This window comes from Melanotaenia boesemani, chromosome 9, assembly GCF_017639745.1.
Source record: "Melanotaenia boesemani isolate fMelBoe1 chromosome 9, fMelBoe1.pri, whole genome shotgun sequence".
NCBI classification, from domain to species: Eukaryota; Metazoa; Chordata; class Actinopteri; order Atheriniformes; family Melanotaeniidae; genus Melanotaenia; species Melanotaenia boesemani.
Window position 1 is genome coordinate 20,707,171 of NC_055690.1, and position 21,715 is coordinate 20,728,885.

The window sequence follows — 21,715 nt, forward strand, 5'->3', positions numbered from 1 at the left end:
TTTATCTGAATGTTAAACAATTTCACCACACTGTTTAATCAGTTACTACTAGGCTACAAACAGAGGCTTGTAACAACATGTTGATATGTGGCTATTAATAACTTGTCTTTAGATGTGGGTGCGTGTGTGTATCATGTGTGCTGCCAGTCGGAAGCCAGATTGCTATTTCCCCGCTTTGCCCCAATAGAAAGGCCTGGGTATTCTCTGGATGAGGGTGTGATGTACAATTGAAGGGCAGGATTGAAACTGATTACCTTGTTAACTCCTGGCACCCACTGGCAGCTTGAAATAGACCTGAGCACCAGGGCCTGATTTGCAAATGAATTACCCCATTGCCGGGCCCTCCACACCCCCATCCCCTCCCCTCCATTCCCCATCTTCCTCCCTCTCTTGCGTTCTTTTTCTTTTTTTTTTCTTTCTTTTTTTTGTTCGTGTGTCCATTCGGTGCCAAGATCATCTTTTTATATTGTGCCATGACAGATGCTGTGCCGGGCTGCCATTGTTCCTCATCAGTTTTCAGGGGCCGTGAGGAGAGCCAAAAGATTTCCACATGTGATTTTAACACAAGCGTCCCTCCTGCCGTAAAGCGCAACGCTTCATTCTTTGTGTACCAGTACTGCAATCTACATAGTTTGGAGCAGGCAGAAATGTTGGGGAGTGTCATTGTCTCACTGTCAATAATGGGGAGGTATTTCTCTGATTGGGAGAGGTTATAATTGGAAGGTATGAAAAGGACTGCCAGCTATTGAAGAAAACCACAGGGAAATTGATTGCTCTCCGTGTCTCCCTTTTGCTTTTTCCCTCTCTGTCTTTGTCCTGCTCTCCCTCTATGTTATATGTGTAAATTAAGTCCATTTTACTTAAAACTTGGCCCTAACATTCAGTTACTGTCAGCACCAGGCTGGGGTGTATAAGCACGGAAGAGGTGGATTGTGGTTTCTCTAAAGGGAGATATGATTAATCTTGGTTTGTTCTACAAGTGTGTCTATTCAGTTTTTCTCAGCACGAAATGAGTTGTAGATGCTTCCTCAACCATCACCCACTAATGCATGATATTCTTTTACAGCTGAAACATAATACACCGCTACCTACTTGTTGTTAAGGAAGAAATTATTTCGTTCCACTTTATTTAATTGTTGGTAAAATGGTTAAATGCAGGAGTCAGAATGAGGACGTTTTAGTTGGAAAAGTATAGCAGAGTGAACCAGATCTTTTAGGCCATATTTATAATTGGAAGAATTTGAAACACATCAGACCTGTACAATTTTACATTTAACACATACAATTAAAATTCTATATAACAATGTTTTTTATTCCATATTACACTTTGCATAATACAGTTATACTTAGAAAATGTATTTATCTTAAGATGTTTTTGATAACACTGACAGGGGTTTTCCAGTATACTGGTTTGAATGATATCAAAAACAAAAAATATATATATGAAAATAATTTGAATGTTGTTGATATTCATGTTGGTTATATGGCTCTCATGTGAACAGGTGTGTATTTCTGTTTCAGACAGCAGAAGGAGTAGCCATAAATCAGCTTCTTCTCTCCTGACTTTTTTATTGACTGCACTTCATCCTTCCTCAGAGAAACATAAAGTGCTGAATTTGTTAGCCCCCTTTTTTAATGGACTGCCTCTTTCTACCATTTTGGGATTATGCTAAAGTAAAGCCCCTTCCACTGGGAAGAGGGGCAGCTTGTACACTCCCAAATATATGCTTGCATATGTGTGTGCGCGTGTGTGTGCATGTGAAATTACATAGAAAGCATGTAACAATAAGTCTGCGTTTTGTTCCCTCTTATGTGTTCTGTATGGAAGAGTGACAGCCCCTGACTTACCCCTGCATTATCCCGTCCTGTCAGTCTGTGAGTGTGTGTTTGTGTGTGTCCCTCAAACCTCCTCTTAGCTGTATAAAACCCTGAGAGGTAGCTCTGATAGCACATACAAGAACACAATTTCAATTTCAATTGGCAGCCCTGTTAAAAAGGGGCTAAGGAGATGGCAATCAGGCCTGAGGGAAAGCTGCGCTTCCCACGTTATTGTGTGTGTGTATGTGTGTGTGTGTGTATGTGTCCCTGCTCTTCAATTGCTCAATATCAAGCTTTTGCCTTCTAATAGTTAAACAGGCAGATGTCACTGATGTGGACTGTGTATTTGTGCATTGTGTGTTCTGATTGAGAGCGTGTGTGTGTGTGTCTCCATCACACTGACTCTTTAATAAATAGGCCTGCCATTCTATCAGCAGTCAAACAACATATGAATGCTCAATGACACGCTTGACAAGGCATGCAACTGTGGCAAATAGGATGCACATACACACACACACACACACACACACACACACACACACACACACACTCTTCAGTGATGTCTCTTTTATAGTGTTGCAGTGTCCTGTCGTCCTTCGCTGCTTCTCTCTGGTTCTCCAAACGCTATCTCTGACTGATATCAGGACTGTGAGGCTCCTGAAGGCTGACTGTTATTTTTCCAGCTAAGACATACAAAAGAAAAAACCAACAAAAACACAAATAAACAAAAAGAAAAACATAGGTGCACTGAAAGAAAAAAGCTGCATAGTACTGGTGTTTTTTCCAAAAGCTTCTCTTGTAAAAACTTGAATGTTATCTGATACAACTGAATGTGAGAAGCATACCTATTAATATTTAATACATTTCCACAACAACTTTAAAACAATGAAACTGACTCACATCAGTTTTGATGATAAATTTCCCTTTGTGTCGGCTTCTCTGTCGTGATGCTGCACTTTCCTCTCCAATATGGTGTTAACTGAACTTTGCTGTTCAAATGTTAAGCAGAAAAGTTAATCAAATTGATGCAGTTATCATATGATGCTGGAAAATATGACATTTTCTAAAACAGTAATTAAAAACATTCATTCAGAAAAACTAAGCTTTGTTGATAACTAAAAAAAAAGGGCTTTGTGGGAGTGAAGTTGTGTTTAAATAAACTGTAGCATGTTGAAATGTATATATATTATGTGACAATTTAGAAATAAATACAACCCCTTTAGGGGAAATTTTGTTAATGTCTTGGCCTTGTTAAGCAGGGATGAGGCTTGAAAGGGGAAATGCCACATAAGTGAATTTTAATTCTAATTTTGATTTCTTAATAAATAACTGTTTATACAGTCCCATCACTGCTGTTAACAAAAAAGGACAGCTAAGTTGTTGCACTTACCAACAGGGGATAGTTGTGTTACTATTGCAAGTAGAAGAAAGCCCACTAAAGGGTGACTGGCATTACAGGATAAAACTGGCCATTAGTGCACAGTGAAAGGGTTAAAGCTTTCACTTTCAGGACAGCAGGTCTGAGAGGTAATGCATGGCTGATGAGTGCCGAGCTAATGGGCACCTCTGTTAGCTGGAAATCAAATGACTGCCTCTGCATTTTAAGTCCCTCTGTCGCCTCTATTGACTGACTAAAGATATTCATCTCAGCTGTGTCAAGGTGTGGGGGGAGAAGACGAGGTGGTTCAACTAAAGAGAGGAAGAGGAAGAAAAAGAGAAAGGGTGAGGGAAAGGAGGGGGGGACGTCTTAGAAGAACCTGAAGACCTAATGCAATTATTAGAAACTTGACCACAAATGACAACTCATCTGGCGGTGGCTCTGTAATTAATTGTCTGCTATCATGAGTGCAGGGGCTTACGTGGGTGAGGGGTGGGGTGAGAGAGAGACAGGGAGAGGAGAAGGAGAGGCAGGCTGGTGATTGGGAGAGGGCGAAATCACAGGCGAGGAAAGACGGAGAACTAGATGAGGTTAGATGAGGCAGCAGCTTAAAGATCATCATTAAAGAGCAAGAGACAAAAAAGAAAAGGTTTGGACACCATACATTTAAACATGTACTGTGAGTGATGGAGGCAAAAAGAAATCAGTGAAGAGTGCACAAGAAAAATAGGGGTGGAAAAGAGAAGAACTCAAAAAAAGAAAAGCTGGAATAAGAAAGCAGGAGCGTTTAGACAGTGTGATGGATCCAGCAACCATGTTAAATTGGTCAGTATTGACCTTGCCAGGGCTCACTTTAACACTCACACTTGTTTATCCAGTTTTACTTAATTGACCACAGATAACTAATTACCGTTTCCTGGAACAACAGTACATTACTCTCTGTCTCTGGCCTCTCTTGCCCACTTGCCATTCTCTGTCAGGCTCTATGTCTTCTTGACTTGTAGCACTTTGGAAAGGAAAAGGGGAGAAAGCATGAAACATAAGACACAGTCTGAAACTTACAGATTCCACCTTCAAGTTCTTACTTTCAAGAATGTCAGCTGATCATGCTTGACCATCATATTAGAAAACTTAGTATTTTTAGTTTGGTCAGCTACCAGCACATTTGTAGTGCACTTTTGATTTTTTTGTTCTTCATCATCACACTGATGTTAAGGTGGCAAATATGTGCTTTTTAATGACATGTGAGATCTGAACTGCAGCCTCAAGGGCAGAACTTTGAGGAAAAAAGTCTGGTGACTTTTTAAACCTATACCACACCTGCTTTACAGAGCCATTTACACTAGTCAAAAAAACACCTACTAACATCATGCTCTTAAATGCACCGTAAAAAGGTTTTATTGAGGTTTATCGTGCATTAAATGACTCTGCTGTAGATGCAGGTTTTAATTGTCTCCAGCTTGACTTGGCATCAATAGGAATATAGCACCTGAGTTCACACAGTGGATTTTTTTTACAGAGGATACTGCGGTTAGGGGAACAAAAATGGCCACGGCTCACATAATTTTATTTTTTTTTTTTAAAAGAAGACCGATTTCCTGACTGTAACGTCTCAATTTGAGAGTAGTGAAAACTGACAGCACAACCAGTGGACAAAAAGGGATGGGACTGACTTTTGTTTTTGTTTTTGCTGTCAAGACAGCTGAAAAAATCTCATCCAAATATGCAGCAATGACATCTGCAGTCCAGTCACAAGTAGTTAAACGAGCCTTGATTATCTGAAAACAGCCTGTAGAATACAGTGTATTGCCATCCCTTCATGCTGCTGCTATGGCATGTCTGTCCTCTGAAAAGTAGATGAATTCTGGACGGGATAAGTTGTAGCCTTCAAAGCAGTGATGATAAGCCAGCTGCTACACTCAGTAGGAAAAGCTTTATTTGGTTTGTTTTGTCAGGTATACCTGCATTCAACATCCTAATTTTGGTGTAACAACTTTATCCAGTAGACACAGGAAGTGTTGCCACCCTGATCAGAATGTTAAAAGCCACCTTGTGGATCTCAGAGAGAGAATATGTGAAACCATGGGAATGGAAATTGTGTTGCAACTTAATATGGATTACTCTAAAGACTTTCTCTTACTTTTCCTGTTTTTAGCCGTGATTTTACAGGTTACAGTTAAAATGTATTGGTGTCTCATTTCGAGTTGGCTGTTATAGTTTTCCTGAACAGTTTATTTAGACAAAGCTAACCTTCATGCCATTAGTCATTTAATTTACTTTGTGGTTAACATGTACCAAAGCCTTCCGACCGAGCTGGGTCAGTTTTCAGTGACTTCAGCACACAAAAAAAGAACATCACTAAGTGATATATTCATATTATATAATTAGGGATGCACGGATACGGATACCAGTGTTGGGTATCGGTCCGACAAAACTGATACCAATGTGAAAAAACTAGTGCTGTCAATCTTAATACAAAGGGAATAATATGTGTAATTGATGCACATTTTTCAAAAAATGCATCAACACAAACCGCTAAAAACCACTAAACCAGGTGAAAGGTCCAAGGCTGACGCCAATATTATTAAAGACGACTATTAAACGCACTACTAGCTGACTGCAGATCAGCCCTGCTCTCCGACTTCAAGACGTCCTTCCAGAAACTTAATGAAAAATTCCAAAGTCCAAACAATTGTCGCTAGCCACCACAACAGACTGTCGTCACTAGAAGAAAATGCTGTCAGTGTTTACCAGCGGCTGGAGGTGGTAGAAACTTTATGCACTCAGCATCAAAACGATAACAGGAAGCTAAAGGCTAAGCTAACTGACCCGTAGGGGGGAAGCAGAAGCTGCAACGTTCAGCTGATTGGGCTTCCTGAGGGAATTGACAGTCCACAACATATGCAGTTCTTTTCAAAACTTCTGCAAGACGCCGTAAGGAAATCTTCTGTTCTGCACCCAAACTGGACCAGGCTCAACACAGCACAACCCTCAAACCAAAGCCTGGGGAAAAACCATGACTCGTTATCCTATCCACCACTTCCAGAGAAGGGAATGGCTGGTTTGGGAGGCTTGGAGGAGATGTACGATGATTAACCAGGCTCATTCATTCAGAGTTTATGAAAGCTTCTTCTCGAAGGGGCTCGACCAGAGGAAGGGAATTTAACACAGTGATGTCCTCCCTTTACAAAATGGGATGGAAGCTATCTCTCTTGTACCTCCCAAGACTTCGCATCATCCAGGAGGACAATTCCCGTGTCAGTGACTGAGCCAGAGCAGTTCATTTAAGCATTTGGTAAACACTCATAAGTGTTTACTTGATTACTTCTGGGTCTAAAAATATAATCAGACCTGAAGATGATGAATGTTTGCTATGGGCAATTATAGCTACCTTAAATTTAAGTGGTAATTACAATCATTATTAGTATTCTCCCCTTTTTTTTAATTAACTTTTTCTTCTATTTAAAATGTTTAATTTTTATTCAATTCTATTTAACAAAATTATTACTCATGCCATATTAAAAATCTGAATTTGGCATTTTCTTGGTGAAAGAACCTTATTTTGGGCATGTAGGTGCTTTGTCACAGTGGTGAACAGAATCCATCAAAAACTACTTCATCCTCCTTATTTATGAAGACTCTGACAGTTTTCCAGCCGTACATTTAGAGGACATTACAGGATGACTCATATGACATAACACACAGTTAACCACTCAGTCTTTGTATCTGGTCCACAATCCTTACCAGTGAACTGTAATGGGATTTATTAGTACTTTTATCTGTACTTAGTATCGGCAAGTACTCAAATGTAAGTACTTATACTTGTACTCGATTTGTACAAAAGCGGCATCAGTGCATCCCTAAATATAATACGTTTCTAATGTACATGATAGAGTCACGATGGATGTCTAACTGATTTCACGTGACTGCCACGCTTCCCAACATGGCAAGTCTGTCCCAGTATGTTACAAATCACAGCGTGTCAACTTCATCCTCGTCTTTCCATGTCTGCACTTCATCTCCGTTTTCATGTCCCCCCTCCTTTCTCCTGCTGTGTGCCGGAGCTATAATGTGCTCCTGTGGTTGTAGTAAGCAGGCCATAGTGTCTCTGAGGCCTTGTGCTACACCACCATTACTATCTGGCCTGCCTCCACTACAAATTGGATGAACAGGCACTGACACATTTTCAATATTATTACATTAAACCAAGTGGATTTTGATTGATAACCTAATATTGGCCTAATGCAAAACATCAATCATGGCAAGTATATTAATTATTTAATATTGTGGCGTAATTCAAAAATCGATGCTGGCTCTGCGTTGAAGGCACAGTTTATGGAGGGAGGAATGGAAAAGAGAAATGAGAGAAAAGGAAAAGTCAGTCCCTGAAGGCCTCAGCAGATTATATGATGTTTTGAGAAGAGAGATGAGGATGTAAAATGGTGTGTGTGTCAGCGTTGCGTGTCTAATGGATTGAGCGATCCCCTCGGCCCTGGTGCGGACGGTGCTGGACAGCTTGCCCTTGATGCCAGGACAACGGATGAAAGAACAGGAGATTAAATGGATGTGAAAAGCTTAATAAAGGTTGTATTGAAAAAATAAAAGAGAGAAAAAAATGTGGTTATAAAAAGGAGTGTGAGGGCTGAGATGAGAAGGTTAAAAAAAAAAGGAAAAAGGAAATGAGTGGCGGAGGAGGGATCCAGCACTGCGTCTCCCCTGTGTTAGATTGTTTCTCACTAATTGCGCTTCATTAGCGGATTACACACACTGTCACCACGGTAACAAATGTCTTGCTGTCTGGTTGCCGGGCGCCCGTCATGTATAATGAATGTGGCGGGGTGTTTGTCAAAATGTAATGTAATTACAGCTTGATGAAGTTTGCCTTAAGTGGTTGACTTGTCTGCAAGTGGCTCACTGACGGAGCACAGAGTAAACAAGCAAACATCACTTTATGACTTTGTTGTAGTAGTTTTTAAACTTTTAAAAATGTATTTCTGTTTGATATTTCTGCCAGTCCATGCCGGTATTTATAGAGGTTAATGATGGCATAGGTTCGTGGTCATACTGAGTATTCAACGTGGACTGATGGAGGGTTGGATGGAGGAATGAAAGGAGAGGGAGTTGGAAAGTGGGATGGATTAGACAGTATGTAATTTTAGAGATGGTGTAGATTTACACTGTGATGCTGCTGGCTGCATTAGCAACTGAAGCCTGTCGATAAGCCTTTCTCCCTCTCAGCACACACACACACACACACACACACACACACACGCACGCACGCACACCGTGAAACGCCACAGCCTGGGTGGAGTTGTCAGTAATGGAGGCCAGAGTTGGACAAGGGGTGCTGGGATCGGAGACGGGGGCTGTTTGTTTTCTCTTGATCTTTTGATTTCCACTGCTGCAAATTTGAAATGTGCCAAAATTGCATCTATTATTTACTGCCAATTTGCTCTTTTTAAAGCAGACTGCTCCCCACTCCTCCTCCACTTCCTCGGCTTACCGTTCTGCTGTTGCCACCCTCATAATCATACACACATTTTTTATTAATTCACAGATAATAAGCTCCCGGTTCTTTCTTTGTAGTTGGAAATTATCATTATGACTGCCAGCAGTGTGGGGACAATATTAGTTAACCTCAGTCTTGTTTTGATACAAAAGCATGAATATGCACACAGCATCTCAGTCTGAAAGGTTAACAATTAGGATAAATTCTCAATGTGTTTAATTTCCTTTTGATTAACTCAAACCTCTTTGATATAATTTATATGTTCCTCTGTTTAATCTTATTATGATTTTTCTAATTATCACAGTTACTAGATAATTATCAGGTAGAGCTGAAATGTATAGCGGATCACTCAATAAATAGTAAAATTGAACATTCAAGAATTTTTTCAACTAAAGCAAAAACAGCAAAAAGCAGAAGAAAAGAAATCAGTGCTTCAGTTAAGATTTTTTTTTTTACTGGTGTTGCTCATCTGATCACAACAATAAACTTAATATTTTAAGGTCTTGATTTGGTTGTTGATACAAACTTTAAAAGACATAAGCTGTGCAAAAAGACATAAGTCAGCATCTTTGGAGGCTTGTGTTAACATTTTTCACTATATGTTGGCAGGTAATAATTCTGTATTAAATCAGTCAAAAAATAAAATTAGTAAATACATTATTGATAATAAAAAAACCTTCCAGTTTGGACCATAATCCTGTTAGATTGTGTTTAATTTTAATGTGTTAAACTCTTAATTCCAAAAGTACACTTAATAGTTTGTTAGATGTATTTTTTAATGTGTGTGTGTGTATGTATATGTGTGTGCATGCATGTTTGTGTGCACACTACAAAAATGTTTTTATTAAATAAGTTTTTGTGTCAGCACTTTATTTACAGTGTGGGAAATGTGTTGTTGTGTTTCAGGGACGTCGGAAACATCAAAGGTGGATTGGAACATCTGGTAAGTTCTATTTCACACAGACACACACACACACACACACACACACACACACACCCAAACACACGCACACACAGACTTTGATATCTGCATTCTTAATGAAACCTCTGCAATTGCAGCTGAATACCTGCAGCTAACAGGCAGGGAGGGAGAGACAGAAAATGAGGATAGATTGAGGATTGTGCCTCCCTGAGGGCCTGGTCCAGCTTCCATATTAGCATTTAATTTATCCTCAATTCTGCCCAAACACACACCCTCGTTTTAACCGGTAGTTGTGTATTTTTGTGAGGTGTTGAATGTGTGTATACCTGTTTGCACATTGATGCATAAAAGGAAAGTTTTTTTCTTTTTCCTTTTTTTTCCCCTCACATAATCCAGACACAGTCTCCCTGTTTCCTTTTCCCTATCACTCCTTCTGTCAGCATGGGGCCTTTCCCCAGTCTTCTCCTGTCCATGAATCCAGGACCTGCTAGAAACACTCTCCTGGGACAGCCCTGAAAATTTAATGACCAACGTTTCCTGGGTTCCTTTTGCTACTCACTTTAATACAGGGTCACAGCACCGAGCAACAAAGTGAAAAGGTTCCCTCTACTCTTTTTGGGTGGGAGGAAGCAAGGTTTGATGTGCGCCATATTCCAAGGGATGAATTATAGACAGGGGTCAGTGAGGGTCCCAGCTCTCTGTGGATGTCACATACCCTACCCTCCCTCGCCTCCCTGCATACTAAACTGCAGCTCCCAGCACCTTACGCAAATGACCCCCACCTGCCACACGTTACGCAAATGACCCTGAATATGTCACATAAATGAGTGACCTCAAAATTCAAACAGTTCTCAGTAGTTTTCTTTTGTGAGCAGCAGATCTCATAAAGTTGAAATTCGATTTTAAAATAACTGAGTTGCAGATCTTCTCATCATCTTTCATAGCTTTGCTTTGAATATTTTGATTTTAGTATTTTATAAATTGTGCAGATGTTTCAAAGTTAAAACATTCAAAATATATTTAAAAATATAAATATAGCGTTGGTATATTATAGGTTTAAAAAAATGTCTAGGGGCGGGTCTACAGGTGTGATTGATGTTCTCCATAAAATGTTGTTTGAATTATTCAAGAGAAGGTTAGATGCATAAACAGCATTAATCAATATATGTATGGGCAGTTATAGCCAGCCAAACATTCTGAGCACCTGTATCTCATGCTGAGATGAGTCTTCCTCTTATGTATGTATGTGGAGGAATGCAAACTAGTTTGGATAAGGCAGAACCAGTATGGGTCAGATTGCAGTTCAGAAGTGTTAAACAGGCAGACAAAGAGACAAAAAACAACTTTGAACATATATCTTAGCATACTTCCGTTTTTTTTTTTACATAAAAATGGACTCACAGGTACTGACTGGTGCCATGCATGCGCGTGTGAATGCTTGGTTTTCTTGGCAGGTGTTAAGTCAGATCCTACACACTAACTGCAGCAGGTGTACTCACAGAGACTGTTTATGATATGATTACATTATTAGTTGCTGATGTGCCTTATCCTCATCAGCATTGCTCTGGATTTAAAAAGTACACATTTACATTAGCAAAAGACACAAATACACAAACCCACATCTGTCTATTTACCAGCACAATTTTTGTATGTATGTCTCAGGGAATTTGAATCTTTGAATACTGAGTGTTTGAATTTATGGGTGTGTTTATGCTTATAGGGAGATTGCACCCCAGTAGGCAGCTGCCTGGGGAGTGCAAGACTCTGATTACGATTCGGGACAGAGAACTGTAAATAATGGAGCTCATCTCCCTCTGAGGTAGCGATGCAGGGCTGTTTGAACGGTGTTTCTCTCAATATCCCACATACTCGCATCCCTGTAGATTTCCAAACAGGCATTTATGACCCTCTTTTGATCTACTGCTCTTAAGATTGGTGCATCAACCATATTGACACTTATGGTGGTGTCACCAGGTAACGACACATTATACTGTCAACCAGGTACCTTGAACCCAGCCGCTATAGTGACTTTTTATATATTTATTTCTTTTATTTTTTATTTAGAATAACAACTTTCTCGTAATATTACTGGAAATAATTGCTTAAAGTATTGCTTGAAATATTTTCAGCTTGTGTTTATATTATCCTAATATTTGATTTATTATGATAAATACTGACATTACTCTCTATTAAGTTACCCGTAAGAGTGACTGACTGCTGAAATAATTAGATGTGCAATTAAGATCTGTGTGGTCTGGGTTTTGTTTTATTGTTTTGTATTGTTTTCATATTTCAGCAGATTGACTGAATGTGATCAGTAGCAATAAAGAAAGAAACGCTGAAGTTAATTGCTCCCAGTGCTCTGCGATACAATCTGCTTTTGTACTTGCACGCACACACACTTGAGCACAAGTAACACAAGCAGCACCTTAGTCTGTTTTTTTGCTCCGGGAAAAATGGTGCGGTACAGGAAAGAGGTGGCCTACAGCTGCTAATCAGTCCAGATGCACAGCTTTTTAGAACGGAGTAGAAGAAAGCCAGCAGCTCAATCAATACAAGAAGAATCAGACTCATCAGGATTGCTGGCTCAATCAGCAGCTGTACCCATCGTTCTACCACACACATTGCCTCAGGAAGGATGAAAATAGAAGGAGGTGTAGAGCAAAAGGAAGGGGGGGTATATTTGGTCCTGGGCAGGGTGGTTGAATAGTGGTGTAGAGGCTGGTTTACAGGTCAGTCGGTGGATTCAGGTTTTATTGAGGTCATGATTAACAGCAAATCTGTGGTGCAGCACGGTGTAGAATTTACATTATCTCTGTATCTTACATTGTAAGTCTTTTCTAAAAGTCTTTTCTTTAGGTGAATTATCTTATTAGACTTTTAAACATCTTCAAGAATAAAAGTAATGTTGCATCAAATAGTAAAAAAAACAAACAAACAAAGGAGCCATGTTCAGAGTTAGGACTCAGATACTTTGCATCATATGAAGGTGAGTTTCCTTTATCTGCAAAGGGAGCTTAGAAATGGGTGTCTACTATGTTTCATGTGTCTTTAGGCTGTTCCCCACATGGCTCACTTCAGGCATGGTCAATATCCGAGTGTCCCTTAGTGAGTTGAATAGTTTACTGAAGTAAATGGCCTGGTTGGCCTACTGACAGACGGGGACCAACAGCTGTAGCCAGGACAACACACACATCAAAGAGTTCAGTATAGCAGTTAGTTGACTTGGAGTCTGAGGAGAGCTGAATGATCAGAATGGTTTATAATATATTCATTTCTTTATTTTGCCTTAACTTTTTTTCTTTTTACAGCTTTTTTTGGTATTTCTGTGTTTTTCTTTTTAATATAATTGCAGAGGAGAGTGGTGTGAAAATAAATCAAATCAAGGGATGCTGGACAGATAAAGGAGGGGAGGTGTTTTTGTGCTTGTGTAGTATGGGGGGAGGGGTCTGCTGATAATCTGCAAACAGATTTCCATGCTTATTATACTAATGATTTCATGATTTTTGATGTAGTGGTGGGTGTTTGGAAGATATGGAAGCAAAAAAGGGTGTATGTGTATGCCGTGGGGGGATATCGCTCCCTTTTTCTTTCTTGATGGCAAAGCTAAATGCAGTAATTTGAGTGACCTCTGACTTGGGGCAGGCCCAGACATAATTGCATGTCATTTCAGCATAGAACAAGAGGGAAGGTTGGGGGGGGGGATATATACATAATATACAAAATATCCTTCATGTCATCCCTCCTTTTGCAGAGATCGCTTGTTTTACCTGAGGCCCCATCACTGTCTTGATCTCCATCCTCATTTACTGTCTTACTGTGGCTCACTCCTCAAGTGTTTCCCCCCCAAAAAAGAGGGCGAGAAGCATCCCAAACAAAAGAAAGATTACATTAATTTTCAAATGATGATATTACATTAAGCGCAGAGATCTCATATATCAAAACGTGAGAACTACTCCCTTACTGTATGTGCTTCATCTTAATGGTATCGCTGGATGTCAAGGGCATGGAGGAAATTAAATCGGAAAGTGCAGATAGACCAAAGAAGATATTATCTCTGGATGATTGCAGTTTTGATAGGTATTCCAGTGAATTTCATTTTCTCCGGATGGGGAGAAGATGAGTTAGCCTGCACATTTGCTCATTTTTCTTCTACATGATTTATGTGAGTTGAGTATAAAACTCTCCTTCTCCCCCACCCCCTTTACCCCACCACCTCCCCCTTTATCAGAAACACATACATGCATGCGCACCCACATACACAAACATACTTGTAGTTAGTAAATGAGTGCCTTTGAGTTGCTCCTTGTATGGGGCAAGTTGTGAGTGTATGCATGCATGGTGTTTGCATGTGGGGAAACCAGAGTGAATGGAGTTTTATTTATTTGTATGCATGTGCATGTTTCAGTGTGTGTGTTTGTACTTTTTTTTTTCTGCATAAATACATGCGCCTGAGATAGCAGCAGAGCCATCACCGGGAATGATTCCAGGGAGACGGGGGAGTGTCATTACTCAGACTTGTTTACATTCTAAATACGTAATGAAATCTTGTTGGTAATAATGACGGGAATAAAAGTTTAGGAAATTGTAAAAGTGGTGAAGTTTGAGAAATGAGCCCCGGCCTGTGAAATAGCATTTGGGGGCAGGAAACGACATTATTATGCAGTGCTCCTGCCTGCCTGAGACATGAAGATGAACTGCTGGCGGGTCATAAAATGCTGTTAGCCCTAGCCTGAAGTATGGCACATTGTAAAAGAGCCCTGATCCCATATTGCCATTATATATAAAAGTATAGCCATACACAACATTATTTTTCATATAAGATGAGCTCAGATACAGTGGCTCAGCCCTGGAAATACATACACTGATAGGCAGACTTTTTTACCTCTTATAAAATATATAAATAAACATATTGCCATGGAACCCATCTCTGCCCTGATCTTATAGCCCTCGATATTAAAAACAGAAATATTGCATTTTCTAGGGGCTCTGTTTTCCCCTGTCCTCTTTTGGGTATGAGATATATCTGTGTGTTTGTTTAGCAGGGTGGGGAGAGGAAGGAGAGAAGAAGCAGAGGAAGCCCAAGCGGAATTCAACAAATGAAAGAAAATGGAAACAGATGAAGACTTTAAAAATATAATGAGATGAATATTGAGCATATCAACTGCAGGATAAAGAGTTAGTTGTGGTGGGTGGTGTGTATATTGAAACAGTTTATTGACAGAAAATGATGGTTACAGTGGCCCAATTAGGATTAATGTTACAGTAGATGGACAGATGATGTCACTGATGCCCCCTTTATTTTCCTCCTGATGGTTTCTTTAAAGACATTTGAAAGGAAAGGTAAGTTTATTCAAACCCACATTTCACTAATGTATTCATTTATATTCCCGACTCCCTTTTTTTAAAAAAAAAAAAAAAAAAAAAAGAATTAGGAAGCAGAATAGAGGGGTCCCTGAGTGTCTTTGAAGCCAGGATGTTTTTGTCTTTGTTTCTCTGTGAGGATTTTCACACTTCTTTTATCCTCTTGGAAAACTGACTCTTTAGTAAGTTTACTTGAAACAAGGTCATGGAGCAAAAAGTTAAAGGTAAGGGGACATAGGGGTATCACATATATATTTGATGCCAACTCCCTGCTGGGCCAGCTCCTTCCCCAGGATCAGGGGACAGTTTTGTGTGGGAGTGGGGCTCTGGCTCGGCTCCCTCCTGCTTGGGTGTGGGGGCGACCCGGGGGCAACCCAGGGTCTATGGCATACTTTTGATGACAGAATTTTAATCTCTATTTGTGTCAGAAAGAGGCTGCACATCCCTACCCAGGAAGCTGTGTGCTCCCTCAGTTGATTCCCTTCCAATCCCATCCCATCCCATCCCATTCCACCCCTTTCACTGTCGCTGTCGCCACACCTCCACACATGGGGAAAAGGGAAACTGTTTTGTTTTATTATTACTATTGTTATTATCATTAGTGTTTTTAATGTATTCTGTCTTTATGTTGGTATGTTATTCAGTCTTTCTTCTCCACCCAACTGCTTAGTAGTATTATTATTGCAATTCTATGACAACTAAGATTACATTGATATTTTGGGAATGTTTATTCCTCCAAAGGGGGGCGTGGTATAAAAAGTTGGAGAATCACTCCTCTAGTTGTATTAATCAGTTCAATATTACATATAATCAAAACCTAAAAAAACAAAAAAACAATAACAATCCAATTTGTGCCCCCCTTTTCCTGGCCAGTGCTCCTGCTAGGTCCCCCTTCAAAACCCTTCTAGACCTGCTCCTGCATAGCTGAAGTATAAATCCTTTCTACCACCTGTCAGCTACTTTGTTAGAGGAGGGTCATGCCAAAAACAATAATTTGGTGTAAATAAATGCTGGTATGAAAAATTGACCGCTAGATTCTTTCTTCCCACCTAAACAATAAACAAATGCTACAACAGAGACTGTAGAGACAGAAAAGCTGGTCAGCTGATCACCGTCAACCGTCATGATTCACAGAACAACAGGAGACGAAGAGGAGGAGCAGACACAGAGAAGACCAGAGAGCCGCTAGACCAGCCATGTTTGTGCACAACAAAGTGCAGGTGTTGAACCCTCTCAACACGAAAAGTGTGGGTGTTAAAAACACCATCATCCTCCACAGGGGTGACGCCCATGTGTTGTTCCTTCAATGTTCTTTTAATATTAAATCATCCATAGAGTCAGCAGACTCACCTTTTCCATCTTGCCTCCATGTCCCACCATCATAACGGAGAAATGATGGATGTATTGGGCTTGTTACTGCATTAAAAATATTAACGCAATTAATTGCATATATTAGTTACTGCTATTAATGCGTTCTTTTTGACAACCCTAATATATGTAATAGGGCGTTGTATTCACATTGTTACACACGCACACATCAATTTTCTTTTGTTTATTTCTCTCTTCTTCTTTTTGCGGTCCATTTCACTTTATCTGTCCTAGTGCTGTTTTGTCATGCTTTTTTTTATTTTTCTATTTTCTCCTGAAATAAAAAAAAGGCAAGCGGGACATGCCTTTCTCTGTGTGCTGCCACTTGAACTTAACATTCTCTGACATTGTCAGTTGGCCTGTAAAACATGTAATTGCCTGTAAACTAATAATGTGCTGAGTTTGTCAAACTGATGTAGCAGATAAATGTTGACATTACTGAATGACAGTGAATGACAATCATTTATGCCATTGAGTACCTGTGATTACATTTTCACTTTAAATTAATTTGGATGGTTACAAAGAAGTGTGACCAATTACCTCACCCAGTGGAGAACTGACACGTGGTTGTTCGTCTCGTATAGTTGATATGAATTGTAAAAATCAAACCATGTTAGCGCTGCATGAGCTCAGTGAACTGCGTTTTGTTCTCACAGTGGCATGTAAAAGTTAGGTCAAAATGGATGTGAAAAAATGAGTCCTGATTTTCAAGAGGAACGAAATCAATTATCTATTTGTTTAGCATTTCAAGTTAGATTACTTTTTATTGACATTTTTTATAGATTTAAAAAAGAAACAAGAAAAGGGAAGTTATTATTTTTTAACTTCATCTAGCCACAGAGCTTGTTTCCAGTATGCATCCCTCTTCTTTAGATGGATCTTCTTTAAGGTGAGGGTGCACTAAAAGTTTGCTATCAATGATTACTTCATGAATATCATTCTCCATGTGTGCATGCAAGATCTTCCTGAAGATCTTTTGCTGTCAAGCATGGGTTTTGATTTGTTCTTCCAATCGCAGTTCTCTCAGAAAGTCCCTTGGTTTTCCAAACATTAGAATGATCTATGTGGTTCCTGAGTCTACCTGACAACCTAAGCTAAGCAGATGCACGTTATTCTTAAATTTTAGTCCCCTTATGTTCTGCTAAGTTGTGCTTTATAAGAGATGAGTTAAAGCACCTGCTCCTCCTCAGAGCTGCCTGGGTGATGATATTGTATCATGTAGACCAGCAGTACTTCACTCCTCACTATATCCTCTTTCTCTGTGCACAGGTTTGGTTGATTTCTCATATAAGCCAGTGGACTCATGAAAGGGTGGTATTTTGAGCAAACATATAAAAAAACTGACTATATGAAAAGAAAGAAGTGGACAGATTATGTCACAAAGAAATACCTGTTGCTGCTGAGCTCCTTAACATCATTATCACAGTGTGAGGATTTATTCCATTCTGCTTGCTTCTGTCTCATACTGTATGTTCAGTCATAACAGAGAAAGTCAATCACTTAGTGACACATGGATACAACCTTCTGATGAGATACAGCCCACCTGACCTTTGTTCTGCCTACGTTTGCGCGCTTGTCAGCAACTGACCCACTAAACTTTGTTTTGTCTTGCTGGCCTCAGGCTTAGTGATAATGATAACAATAATAATCATAATGGTCTCTTTGACCAGAGCATTACTACAAATAGATTAAATTTCCTGCATGCTCATTATACACAGGGTTGCATTGTCTTTACTAAGCAGAGTGACAGTAATTTATTTTTCTAATGGGATGTGTTTATTTTTTACTAATGGGACAGACTCTGGGCACTCAGCTCAGCTAAGTGTTTCTCAGTGTGTCTGTCATCACTCTGATGAGGTAAGCAGACAAGTTGGGGATATAATGGGTGCATGCTGGACTTCCTGTCACTTTAAGAGCAAAAGTTAGTCTGAGTCAAGCAGTTACAGGTATCACTGCTGGAAGGAATAAACCTGTATTGGTAGATTATTTTATGACAGCTGCTTAAAAAGGATGTTTTTCAAAGGGTGTGCCTATGAATTACAACATTAAGGAAATAAGCTCATGCACTTCTCCAGACCACACGTTGAAGTGTCTGTAGTTAAGACACTGAATACCATGTCATCTTCAATGCATCCATTGATGTGTGAATGTACCTGGTAATACAAGCAATGTGAAGACTACATCAACTAAGCAGTGCTCCGAGTGTGGTCAAAGGGGTTAATGTGTTCTATAGTAAAAACGCCTTGAGTGATCAACAAGACTAGAAAAGTTTTTTTTTTTTTTTTTTTTTTTAAGAAATGTGTACTTTTATTCCAGTCATCGATTACTGCTTCCTGCATCTCTCCCTGACACTTGACTCCCCCCACCCCTCATGTGAATGTGGTAACTTTAAACTAGTTTGGACACTTTCACCTTTAATGTGGTCTACTATCATAAGGTATAGTTCTGTTTGATCATCATTAGTGCTTGTTGGTCATTTGGTAAGGGTCTTGTAAAGCTTCTGGTGGGTCTTTTTGTTCTCAAGCACAGGTATTTGCATGTGTGCATTTATTAATAAAATAGTAATCGCAAAGCACTTGGTTCTTTTCTCAGGTTGAAAGCATTACAGTATGTAAGTGGAGCCCATTTACCATATGAATTGCTTTGTAACACAACACCAATAAATAGAAGAAGTCTTTTGACCTTTGTCTGTTGAATGCTGCATCTACTAGTTCTTTCTTGACTTTCATCTTCCTTGCTTTCCCCATTTTACATTAACCAAGCTCCAAAGAAAAGTAAAGAACTCTTCTCCGACATTTATCCTATTCTTTTTCTAGTCTTTCTCCCTTTCGGCACAGCGTGATAATCTAAAGCCTCTGCAAGGAAAACACACTCATTTAAGTCACTTTACCTCTCGACATGCACACACCAACAATATCTTCTCCTGGAAGAGATTGTATGTTTGTTTGCACATGTCAGTACGGCACATTTCTAAATGAGAGGCAAAGCTCCTTCAGATACAGTGGGTGCCTCTCTCCCAGTGGGGGGAACGTCGATCTGCCTCTGGGGAGCACAATTAATGCCTTTTAAATCTTTACTAATGAAGTGCACAAAGAGGGAGCAGGCATTTATGAATTACAGTGAAAAGATACTTTATTGGAAAATAAAAACATGTAATGTGTATGTCCATGTATGTATTGTGTTAATGTTTGCCCATTAGTATTGTAACTTTCAAGTACCTTTCACATAATTATAAATTAATTAGCATGTTAACCATTCAGCTTTTTAGTACTACCAACAGGAAGTGCATAGTTTTTCTATAAATAAATAAATGAAATTCTCTCTTTGGCATGCATTAAAATAGCAGACCAACACAGGATCACGCTGGGATACAAAATGTCTTTTATAGGTTCTGCTAAAACAGCCAAACATGTTGTACCACTCTGGCCGCAATCTAATCACAATTTGTTTTTATTAGGGAACAGTTACCTTGACTTTAGTGGTGAATGTTGTCGGAAAAACAAGATGCTAGGGAATTCAACCCTGACGGTCAGTGTACAGCAGTAGCAGCAGCGCGATTTGATATTTTGTTACCCCTCGAGGAACTGGCAGGAGTGTGCTTGTGCGTGTGTGTTTGCATTTACAATACATGGACTTAAATATGCCTCAAGGCCAATGTAAACAAATGCTAATGTAATTACAGAGTGGGCGTTGTAATAAACTGTAACTAAAATGATTGCGCAGCAGCACACGTGGTATGTTATTGCTTCAAGTGACTGATTGTACCAAGACTGATTTCTGTGTCATTGTAATTGTTCAGCAGGCTAAGCCCAACATCATCAAACTGGGTTTAAATCCTTCCCAGTAAATTTCGTTTTGTGGCATTAAATCTTCCATTTTACTGTAAAACTATTTCTCTATATCAAAGAATCAAACAAAAAAAAAAAGGAAAAATCTTAATTGTGGCCTAACCAGTTCATTGTTTTCTAAAAAAGCAGTTGCAATTTGAGCCATCAAGCAGTACGTCAGTGTAAGTATGATCCTTTATGTCACCTTCTGCCAAGGATACACACATACTCATGCACACACACATGCACTTATTTCCAAGTTACAATAATTGTGCCTCAGCCTGTGCGGTGCCTTGATGTGCGTTCTGTCTAGGATACCGAACCCTGACATCACTACATTAAAGAGGGTCTTTATATTTCCCTGACTGCCACCGAAAAGTGACATTTTTACAAAGTGACAAGTTTACAGTTTGATAAATCAGATTTTTCGCTGCGCGCAGGGAGTCAGGAGATGGAATGGTTAGAGGAAGAGCCGGGTGAGTTGGAGGAGGCGGAGGAGGGAGGAATCGCTGCCTGTCAGCGACGCCCCGGCCTTGTCGACTAAATGATGCTCCCAGGCAGCAGATTCAGATCCCGTCCCCATTAGCATTTAATTTCTCTCTAATCCTACACACAGTCTCTGCCGCTGCATGGTAACGAGGGCCGCTTTGCCACGGCAGCTCTAAAAAACCTCCGAGAGCAATCTGCACCGTGCTTGTCTTTTATAGCTCTGTGCCGTCGTAGCCATCATTCTTTCTTGACAATTAAGACCCTCAAATCTAATAGCAATGATATTGGAATTACAGCAAGACCCTTTTGAAGGCATGTCAGGAAAAAGGGCTGTGCCTCCCAATACAGCTGTCAAAGCACACGTCCCTCCCTCGCTCATGCCCGCTAAATGTTTTTGATGTGCACAGAGATCTGTGCACACACACACACACACAAGGAAGGGGAATATGTTGAGTCTTTGGCTGTGATCTTTGTAAAATGTGCTCTCTGTGCCCTCTTATCCAACTCTCTAAAGACTTGTTACAGCAGCTTTTGTTTTCTCTCTTCCCCTCTCACTTCTCTCTCCCTCGTTCTTTGTCTCTAAATTTCTCTTCATCTTTTCCTCATTGATTCTCCCTGGTGTGTCAGAGATGTTGCTTTCTGTTTTTACTTTTTTTTTTTTTATACTAGCAGTGCTTTTACAGATGACGAGACTTGTAACTCGGTGAAGTTGTCCCTTGGTGCTCTATGAGGACATTTTACGGGAACATTCACTCTAATAGTGGCAGTTAAAGATTATCATGGGTAAAATATATTTTAGCCTAAGGGACACAGCTGTTTTAGTGCTAGATCACATAGATGACGTTGTGTAAGTGTGCTGGCTGTCTGTCCTGTGTTTTGTGATCTCACAAGCTGCAGTGTGGCAAAGTAAATGTGTAGATCATCCTTTAGAGAGCAATTTTGAATGACTCAGGGGCTGATTTACCATGCATGACTAATTAACTTGAGGCCTAAGTACCCAAGGACCTAAAAACAATTTACAAATGTAGTTCTGATCACAG

At 39.8% G+C, this 21,715-nt stretch overlaps 1 protein-coding gene across 1 annotated transcript in view; it reads left to right on the forward strand.

Moving 5' to 3' along the window:
- The window catches only part of rsrc1 (arginine/serine-rich coiled-coil 1), a 113,621-nt gene that overhangs the window by 33,372 nt on the left and 58,534 nt on the right, over nt 1–21,715 (forward strand). Inside the window, exon 5 of the mRNA XM_041994671.1 lies at nt 9,612–9,648. Within this exon, the coding sequence (XP_041850605.1) occupies nt 9,612–9,648 (37 nt within the window). The remainder of the gene's footprint in view (nt 1–9,611; nt 9,649–21,715) is intronic.